This window comes from Pelodiscus sinensis, chromosome 30, assembly GCF_049634645.1.
Source record: "Pelodiscus sinensis isolate JC-2024 chromosome 30, ASM4963464v1, whole genome shotgun sequence".
NCBI lineage: Eukaryota > Metazoa > Chordata > Testudines > Trionychidae > Pelodiscus > Pelodiscus sinensis.
Genome location: NC_134740.1, coordinates 10,989,599 through 11,000,262, shown reverse-complemented (window position 1 = coordinate 11,000,262; position 10,664 = coordinate 10,989,599). Strand labels below are relative to the sequence as shown.

At 51.8% G+C, this 10,664-nt stretch overlaps 1 protein-coding gene across 1 annotated transcript; it reads left to right on the top strand.

Moving 5' to 3' along the window:
• The first annotated feature begins 6,495 nt into the window (after positions 1-6,495).
• On the top strand, positions 6,496-7,452 carry LOC102448469 (olfactory receptor 14A16-like). The gene has a single exon (XM_006117218.3). The coding sequence runs from the start codon at positions 6,496-6,498 to the stop codon at positions 7,450-7,452; it is 957 nt and encodes a 318-aa protein (XP_006117280.3).
• The last annotated feature ends 3,212 nt before the right edge of the window (positions 7,453-10,664 follow it).

The following is a 10,664-nucleotide window of genomic DNA, read 5'->3' as shown; positions in this document are numbered from 1 at the left end:
TGTGTCGTTCAGTGCTCGTGATTGCAGCCTGGAACCCTCCCCTCCCCTCTGCAAGATTCGCGCTAGCACCGACGGGCGGGGGAGGCGGGGAGAGGAGCAAACCCTGAAGCCAGAGGTGGCTTGCAGATAAGTGCACGCTGCTATGGGGAGGGGCAGAGGACACGGTGGTGCCCAACATGCCCCCCGAGTGGAGGAGGAGAACCCAGAGCCATGCCCACCTCGTCCCCTTCTGGAGACTCTGCTGAGGCAGGGGGGCAGGGCGCCATAGGGTGACATGCTGACATCACTCTCTTGCCCCGCCGGAAAAACGTTCTTTACTATACAGCGAGATAAGGGCGGTTGGGGTAGGAGAGGTCTGGTTTGTGTATTTGCTTTCTCCTTTTCTTGTATTTTAGCCATTCCTCATGGCAGGGGATGGGGTGCAGACGTGAAGGGGGTGTGGGAGGTAACAGGGCTCAGGGGAGGAGGTGGAAGAGTAGGGGGATGGACTCAGTTTCTGATGAAGTGGTGGAGCTCAGGGCCGAGTATGAGTATGTGTATGGGGCTAGGGTAAGGCACTGGGGCTAAAAGAGTGACTCAAGATGGGGGAATAAGGTGTCACGGTGCACACCAGGGGGTGGATGGTGCAGGACTCAGAGTAGGGGCCATCAGACATGGACCTAGGCATTTGGGGTTGCTTATAGGGCTTGACCATGGTGCAAGGGGAGCGCTGGAGGCTTTTCCCGGGGGTGGGGCTTCTCTCCCCAGATTTAGACTCCTTCTGGGGTTGAGGTCAGGTCTCCATGAACCATCCCTGCCTGCAGCTGGCCCACCCCCACCCTCTATCTGGTCGGGGGGTTGGGGCTCTGCAGGGCATCCCCAGATTCCAGCCTGTCTGGCATAAGGACCATGCCCGGCATCTTCCTGCTCTCCCCGCCCCCTTAGCCCCAGTGCTGCAGGGGTTGTCCTGGCCTGCAGCTTCTCCAGGGCTGGGCCACAATTCCCAGCCTCTCCTCGGGGGTAGGGTATCTCCTGGGGTGGGGTGCAGCCCCTGGCTCCCAGCCCCAGCATTTCCTGAGGAGGGAAGGTGGGGCCAGTGGGCAGGGTGCTCCCATCCAACTCTGTTTGGGCCACCCACTGCCCCAGAGGGGGAGGAGCCCCTCCCAGAGCTCTGGTAGCCACCACCTATCCCCAGCAGATCACCTGACCAGTAGTCAGGAGGCCGGGCAAGAACTATCAAAGACCAGCCTGAGAGGTCCATCAGCCCCCAGCCGCCAGAGGAACCAGGAGCAAGTAGGGAGCTGGACCTGAGGGAAGCTGAGGATGGTACTGGACTGCTGGGCTCACGTTGGGCTTGTCCTGGAGGATCTGCTCACCGTGCCAGAGGTTCCAGCCCTGCACAGCACAGAGGACCTACAACGGAGCCACGTACGTGCCGAGGAGGAGAACGGAAGCTGCCCAGGTATCGACGACCGTTATTCGGCTGAGCCAGAGCCGGAGTCAGCGTGTTGTGGTCCGGATCACCGCTGACCCAGCAGCAGAACCACTGTGATGCGGTGAGGGCTCTAGGATGGGACGCAGCGAAGGGGGTGGATCTGCGTCCCCCCTGTTACTCCATTCCTGGCTGGAACTGTCCCCCCTCTGGTGCTCCTGGCCGAGAGCCTGCACTTGCTAGACCCTGAGCGAGGAGAGCAGAGGGTTTGCTCCAAGATGCACTTTTAACGGTTTGTTTGTTGCCCTGCCCTGAACCTGGGTCTGAGATCTGCTTCTTCTCTTCTTTGCAGCTCCAACCTGAATGAGGGCCTGGGCCTGTAGCCCCCATTCACTATTGGTGCCTTGAGTCCGGACCAGGGCCAAGTGACATTCGGCCCTCCCTGATCATCGGTCGGAGGCCAGGACTTGTTGGTAGTGACTGGGGAGTGACGCTGTGGGGGAGGGGCCCCTTCTAGAACCCGACTGGGCTACATCTATACATCGATTAGGGCAACCAGGTCCTTGTATCATTTCATATTCTTTTGTTTAAATGAACAAACGAATGAACGAACGAACATTCCCCGTAAGGTATTTGAGGAGATAAAACTATTCACTGTTTTAAGGACAAGATGAGTCTGGCTAATAAAACTAATTTTTTTCAACAAGACTATTCCAGTCATTTCATTGCTCGTATTTTCTCTCCCGTGATGCTTTGTTCCTACATTGGTCGGTAAATTGTCTTCATAGAAGCCAGCAAACAGGGCAATCACAGAGTTTACTATTGGTCACAGCTCCTGTGGAAGGAACCGCAGGTGAAAAACGAGGCAGGAGACATCACGGTTAGAAGGGGAAGTGGTGTGGTCCAGGACCTAGTTAGAGAGGGAGAATCACATGTTCCAGCCCAAGAGAGGGACAGGCGCACAAGACGATGTCGACTCTGCACCCAGAGTCCACAGTTCTTCTTCCCTTCTGTGCTCCCTCTTCTCTCCTCTTTGTCCATGTGCCAGCCTCCCCACATTCCAGCCTTTCACCCAGGTCTCTGGAATCTGGACAGATGGGGGGAATTTCTCCCAGCCTCCGTCAAAGCCAGCCTCGCTAGCTTAGCTGGTCTGTATCCAAAGATACTGTCCCCTGCCTCGATAGATGGACCCCATTTCTGCTCAGCTGCCCTTCTTCGGGTGTGGAAAATGTGAATAAGGCAAAGTTCTTTACTTATTCCCACAGTATAAGAACTAGGGGTCACCAAAAGGTTCAGAAAAGAGAAACAAAATGATTGGGGGTCTGGAACAGGTCCCGTATGAAGAGAAATTAAAAAGACTGGGGTGTTTCCGCTTAGAAAAGAGGAGACTAAGGGGGAATATGAGAGACATCTGGAAAATCTTGACAAGTGGGGAAAAATGAATACGGATCATTTAGTTACTTGTTCCCATAACATAAGAACTAGGGGTCACCAAATGAAATTAATAGAGAGAAGGTTTAGAACAAAGAAAAGGAAGTTTTTCTTCACACAGCGCACAGTCAACCTGTGGAACTCCTCGCCAGAGGATGTTGTGAAGGCCAGGAGTATAACAGGGTTCAAAAAAGAGCTAGATAGATGCATGGAAGTTAGGTCCATCAATGGCAATTCGCAAGGAGGGCCAGGAATGGTGTCCCTGGCCTCTGTTTCTCCGGAGGTGGGTGACGGGAGGAATCACGTGAGGATTCCCTGTTGTGTCCCCTCTCTCTAGGGTATCTGGTATTGGTCACTGTCGGCAGACAGGACACTGGGCCAGTCTGGCCGCTCTGATGTTCTTATGTTCTTGGAGCAGCATCCCCAGCTGAGGAAAGGAATCCCTCCTGGCCACAGAGCCAGGCATTCCCCTCCGGATTGTGTCAGTCTCTGCCTGGACCCTACCCTTGAGTGGGAGGCTGGACGACAGCCCCACCTGTGCCCACAGCTCCTTCCCCCTCCCGTGCAGAGCCCCCAGGCCCAAGTCCAGCTCTAGCCTGGAGAGAGGCCAAACAATTCCCCTCTGGAACATCCCTGGGGCGTTGCTTTTGAACCCCACCCAGAGTTCATTCGGCGATCTCCTTCCCTCCCCTTTGGGCTTCAGCCCGGCTCTGTCTGGACCTGGGTCCTTCCAGGGCCGCTGCCATCACGGGGCACGTGGGGCGGTTCCCCTCAGGAGTTGAGAAGCAGCAGGATCAGGCTGTCAGGGCGGTTTGCTGCTGGGTGAGATCTCCCCTCCCTGGAGACGGGACTCGGGTATTTAGCCCCAGAACAAGCTGGGGCCATGTCGGCAGCGAGCGCCGGCCGGGAGCAGTTCAGAGCAGGGAGGGGGTTTCTCCTCTTTACTCCATCGCCTGTCGGAGACGCCTGCCCGAGGTGGGGAGCCAGGAGTGGCCGGCTGAGGAGCAGGACCCTGACTGCCAGGAACTGCAGAGACCCAGCACTCACAAGACATGCTGGAGGGCAAAGTGACCACAATGGGGCATCGCTGGCCGGTCCATGGCTAGACAGTGACTGAGAATCCTGGCGGTGAAATAGATCCCAGGCTACAGCACGGTGAGTGTGTTACTCCAATTCAATGTACTTGGGGCGTCTAGCTGGGGGCCATTTCATACTAGACGCGAGTTACGAAGGGAACTCTTCACAGCGCTCACTCATCAGTTTAGAGCTTCATGGGGGGGGGGGGGGATTTTTCTTTCCCCAGCAGAGAACAATGGGCCTTGTCACAGCAATTGTGTGAAACCCAAAATTTTTTATTTGGGAACATCTCCATGTCACCCTTCCGCCAGTCCAAAGGCACCAGCCAGTTTTAGTTCAGCGAGAACCGGCCCAGGGCAGATAAATTGTGGAACCCTGAAAAATGAACTGAGGTCAAAAATGTTTTGAATTTTCCAAGACACATCTTGTGTTTTAAAACAGCGAGTAATCCTGTGGCAGATAGATAGATAGATAGATAGATAGATAGATAGATAGATAGATAGATAGATAGATAGATAGATAGATAGATAGAGGGGGTGTATGGGGATAGATAGATAGATAGATAGATAGATAGATAGATAGATAGATAGATAGATAGATAGATAGATAGAGGGGGTGGGTGGGGATAGATAGATAGATAGATAGATAGATAGATAGATAGATAGATAGATAGATAGATAGATAGATAGATAGATAGAGGGGGTGGGTGGGGATAGATAGATAGATAGATAGATAGATAGATAGATAGATAGATAGATAGATAGATAGATAGATAGATAGATAGATAGATAGATTCCCATTTCATCTAAGGAAGTCGGCTTTGACGAAGAAAATTCATGATTCTCTAGCTATATATTTGTTAGTTTCTTAAGTGCCACAGGACAACATGTTGTTTCTAAAGTTACAGAGGAACACGACTGCCCCTCTGAAACTTTTGTTTCAAGAGTAACGTGTTTCCCAGGGAAATGTCTTCAGTTGGAACCCAAGAACTCCTCTGAAATAATGTGAACATGATCCCCCAAACTGGGAAGTTAGGGTGAAGCCAGGGAGGAAACGTTCATCCTGTCCAATAGTTCTGAAATCGGAACATGTCGCTCTATGCAACTGTGAGTATTGCCCTTTCCAAGGGACGCCCATTGGATGGTAAAACTGAGCAAGCAGCAAAGTGGGCAGCTCACAGCGCAGGTGTTACACATCCTGGTGTGTTGACTGAAGAAGAGTGAAAGGAATCCCCTGGCCACCGCCCGTCTCTCTTAGCCAGGACCACACACATGGTGGAGCTCAGCAGGTTTAGAATCGACATCTCTTGCTTTAGCCCCATCTCCTTTGTTCCACCCTGCCGCTGGCTCCACACACCCGCTGTGAATGGGGCACTGAACAGACACATAGAAACAGGCAACGCGTGGTTCCGTGGCACCTCAGAGACTAACCAAAATACAGAGATGGAGTCATGAGTTTTCGGGGGCAAATCCCACTTCCTCAGGTGAATGAGAGTGGAAATAACAATACCCAAGAGTCCCTGTCCATGGTAGGACCCCTGTTAATGAGGCTAATTAAGTGGGTTGGATGTGTCCCATACATGGCTTTTGATGTGGAAATGCGGTTGTTATAGGCAGGAGATATTGGCTTTGTAACGCCTGTCGGTTAATGTCTTTGTTCAAGCCCAGGGTAACGGTGTCACATCGGTAGATGGATTCAGGTTCAGCAGACCCTCTCTGTAACTGGCTGGTGACATGCCTTTGCAGAGGAATGGCTACTTATAAATCCACGAGTGACCAGGCAAGTTAAAATGTTCCCCTACAGGTTTATTTGTGTTCCCGTTCCCGACGTCTGATTTGTGTCTATTTCTTTTTGTCAGAGAGACTGTGCGGTTTGGCCAATACGGCAGAGGGGCCTTGCCGGCACTTGATGGCCTAGATCATTAGAAGATGGGCAGTTGTCTGAGGCTGTGATAGAATCACAGATCATAGAACATTAGAACTAGAAGGGACCTCGAAAAGTCATTCTGTCCAGTCTCCTGTTGTCACGGCAGGACCAAGCTCCATCTAGACCATCCCTGACAGGTGTCTGTCTAACCTGCTCTGAAATATCTCCCGAGATGGAGATTCCACAACCTCCCTGGGCAATTTATTCCAGTGTTTCACCACCCTGACAGGTAGGAAGGTTTTCCTAATGTCCAACCTCAACCTCCCTTGCTGCAATTTAGGCTCATTGTTTCTTTTCCTATCCACAGTCCCACTGAGTGTAAGGGAGTGATACCGTTCACACTAGTGCAGTAACGCACCCGAGAAGTTCCCATGTAAGCGGTGGTTGGAGTCCTGGCAGAAGGAGAGGTTGGCTGGTGGTGTTAACGCTTGTCTCTCTCACGTACGTAACAGGTGCTACTTCTCCCGCTTTGACTCGCCAAAGTCTGATTGTCCGAGCTCAGAGGCACCCGCCCCTTCTTGTGCACATTTGACTTTGGGACATAAGAGTTTAGTGAGCCGGTAATCAGGGTTGCTTCCTCTCACATTCAAAGCCTGACTCTGCCCATCTCCTTCCCTCCGCAGCCCTCACAGGATGTTCTCAGGAAGAAAATGTCCAACCGAAGCACCGTGACCGAGTTCCTGCTCCTGGGCTTCTCTGACGTCCGGGAGCTGCAGATTTTGCACTTTGTGCTGTTTCTAGTGATATATCTGATGGGCTTGGTGGGGAACCTTCTCATCATCACCGTCGTAGCCCTCGACCACCGTCTTCACACCCCCATGTACTTCTTCCTGGGGAACCTGTCCATCCTAGACCTTGGCTTCATCTCTGTCACCGTCCCCAAGTCCATGGCCAACTCCCTCCTGGACACTAGGTTGATTTCCTACTTTGCCTGTGTCTCCCAAGTGTTTCTATTCATCTTCTTTGGTTCAGCTGATATCGGCATCTTGACCATCATGGCCTACGACCGGTACGTGGCCATCTGCCACCCACTGCACTATGAACGAACAATGAACCGGAGAGCCTGTGTCCACATGGCCGCCAGCACCTGGGTCACTAGTTTTCTCTACTCTGCCCTGCACACCGGGAGCACGTTTGCCGTCTCCTTCTGTGGCGGCCATGTGGTGAATCAGTTCTTTTGTGACATCCCCCAGCTGCTCAAGCTGGCCTGCCCTGACTCTGACCGTGGTGAAAACGGGGTTATAGTCTTTAGTGCCTGCTTAGTCTTCAGCTGCTTGGTCTTCATCATTGTGTCGTATGTTCAGATCTTCAGAGCGGTGCTGAGAATCCCCTCGGAACAGGGCCGGCACAAAGCCTTCTCCACCTGCCTCCCCCACCTCGCTGTGGTTTCCTTGTTTGTTTTAACTGGTGCCTTTGCCTACCTGAAACCCACCTCCAGCTCCACATCCCGCCTGGACCTCGTGCTGGACATTTTCTATTCCGTGGTGCCTCCCGTGCTGAACCCCGTCATCTACAGCATGAGGAACAAGGAGATCAAAGCTGCCCTGCGGAAATTGACTGGGTGGAGATTATCCCTGGCACAGAAAATGTCCCTCTTACGCCTCTGATTTAAATTCCATCCTGTGTTTCTTTTTGAATAAATGAAATGATGAGAGTAATGTCTGCATGAGAACAGGGTTTGCCATCTTGCTATGCACAAAGGTGTATTTGCAGTGGCAAAATGGAAACACCAGTCAAGTCAAAGGAGCAACTGTAAATTTATACCACTGTAAATAATATCAAAATCTATCTATCTATCTATCTATCTATCTATCTATCTATCTATCTATCTATCTATCTATCTATCTATCTATCTATCTATCTATCTATCTATCTATCTACTTCAGGATACTATAATGCATCCCAATGCTATCTGAGAACCTTGGATAGAAAATCGGTATCCTTAACAAGGTCTTAGTGGACCTCCTGGATCTTGATGTAAATAAATGCAGTATCTGTGCAGTAGCTATTTTGTTTTTTGCTTCTCCTTCATATTTCAGTGGGAAATTTTTTTAACGAGTAGGCTGGTGGGTGGGTCTGTTGCTTCCATCCGTGTGTTTTCAAGGTGGGGTTGTATGGGAGACGGTCAGTGTTCACTCAGGCAGCATGGTTAGTATTTTGTCCTGTACAGAGGTGCCTGGTTCACAGGTTACTCTTAGGTAACATAGAAACTTGGCCCTAAGATGCAACCGGGTTTGCTCCAATCACACAGACAGAGATAAACACCTACAAGATCTATACCAAGCATTCTTCAATCTAAAATAAAATCAAGCATTCTTAAAACTAGAATTCTTTCCAGCAACCACACAGAGCACCTCTATCCTATTCACCCTGGTAACCAGCCCTGCAATGAACTTCAGTGCCAGCTCTGTCCACACATCTGCACAAGCCACATCATCCCAGGGCCTAATCACAAAAACCACCAGATCAGAGGCTCATACAACGGCACAGACACGAATGTGACATGTGCCATCAAGGTGAACACAGAAACCCGTTGGGAACCATTTTAACTTGCCCTGGTGCTCGCTAATGCATCTCAAACCACCATGAAAGAGAAGCTGCAGAACTTAATTTCATTTCCAAGTTTTATTCCTACAATTGAGGTTTAAACAAAGACCTTAAGTGGATTACCCGCTACATACCACACCCTAATGAGATAAACAGCCAAACACCAGGTACTTAAGAGTACTTAGAACCCTCTCTATCAGCTTCATTTTGCTTGGACAATCTAACTGAGTAGTCTTTTCCCATGTTTTCGCCTTTCCTTTCCTTCCCATCCCCTCTCTTTCTCTGCTATTGATTTGGAACCTGGACCCCTTAAACTCCATTATCTGAAGAAGTGGGTTGTGCCCACGAAAGCTCATGATGCCATACGCAGGAGGGTCTCAACTTGCGACGTGATTGGTTTTTGAGGAAGTGTTGCAAGTTGGGGGTGTCATAACTTGAACCCGCATTGATGGTAGATGCCATACGCCACCGTCAATGTGGGCCGAGGACGTAAGTCGGGGGTTTCTGGCCCCTTCCGCATTTACAAAAATAGTTGTAAGTGCGGGGGGTCGGAACTCACGTGGTTGCATCTCGGGGACCTCCTGGACATTTTTGGTTAGTCTCTACGGTGCTGCAGGACTATTCATTGTTTTGTGAGTTTTTTCTATCTGATCCCAGGCCCGTCCCACTGTCCTCGCACAACCAAATCAAATTTGGGAGGCAGCTTCCTCTTCTCTTAGCTGAAAGCAAGGTCGGGGTTTGGTTGTGCAAGAGCAATGAGAAGTGCCTGGAACGGGATTGTGTTCCATCACATGGAAAGGCAGGGGGTGACCAGAGGGACATCGATACTGCAGAGAGAGCACAGGGACTGGCCACACCAGCAAGAGAGTGGCCGACTGGGCATCAAGCTTTCCACGTTGCCAGCCACTGGAGTAAGCACCCCACCCATTGGTCGTGCTGTGAATCCTGCATACCGGTCCTGCCACCACACCCTCTGTCCCCAGGAGACCCTCCAGCCAGGTCCACAGGAGACACCCCCCCCTACCCAAGGAGGGGCTGGGAATCATGGCTCACCTTCCCTGACCTTGCTTTGAGTGAGGGGAAGAGGAAGCTGCATCCCAAATGTGGTTTGGTTGTGCCAGGACAATGGGATGTGCCTGGAATCCGAGTGTGTTCCACAAGAGGGAAAGGGAGGGGGTTGATAGCTGGGACAGTTGCACTGGAGAATGACCACTGGGGGCAGGGGACGAGAGGCTCAGGGCAGTGGGCTGGGAGGTGGGGGACTCAGGACAGGTGTGAGTTCGGGGTTAAGGGCAGGGGGCTTGGAGGTGAGCCGGGGCTGAGGGCAGGGGCTGGCAGGCTGGGAGGTTGGGGGTCTTATTAGGGTCACCTGTGGCAATGAGGCTGGCGCTGCTCTGGCAGCTGTTCCTCGTGGAGGGGCAGGGCTGGTGGCCCAGCCTCTACCTTTGGCTTCTCCCGGGGTGGGGACTGGAGCTGCACTGCCCTGCTGGTGGCGCGCCCTGTGGGGCCACAGTGTGGGGACGGCACTGCCCAGGGGGGAGACAGCACCAAGTCCATGCAGCTGTGGCCCCTGGAAGGAGCTGCCTCCAGAACATCACAACCCCCTCTCTAGGGAACCCATCCCAGCGCTTCCCCACCCTCCTCAGGAAATAGTTTTTCCTAATATCCCACCTAGATCTCCCCCATTTCAACTTGAGCCCATTGCTCCTTGTTCTGCCACCGGCCCCCACTGAGAACAGCCTCTCCCCATCATCTTCGGAACCCACCTTCAGGAAGTTGAAGGCTGCTCTGAAATCCCCCCTCTCAAGTCTTCTTCTGTAGACTAAACACAGTCAAATCCCTCAGCCTTTCCTTGTAGGTCATGTGCTCCAGCCCTCTCATCATTTTGGTTGCCCTCTGCTGGATCCTCTCCAATGCGCCCACATCCTCTCTAAAGTGGGGGCCCCAGAATTGGACACAATACTCCAGATGTGGCCTCCCCAGCACCGAATAAAGGGGAATCATCACTTCTCTAGATCTGCTGGCCATGCTCCTCCTAATGCACTGTAATATGCCGTTGGGCTTACTGACCACAAGGGCGCCCTGTTGATTCATGTTGTGCAACTGTGCTATTAAAACCCTGCGAGAGAGGGACAGGTGTGAGGTATGTGAGGAGCACATTCTACTCCCATTTACACTGGTCTAATGCTAAATTAACCCATGGAAGTTCAGCAGAGCTAGTCCACATTGAATAAAGAAGCTGAGACTGCAATCACAAGCACTGAAGGACATT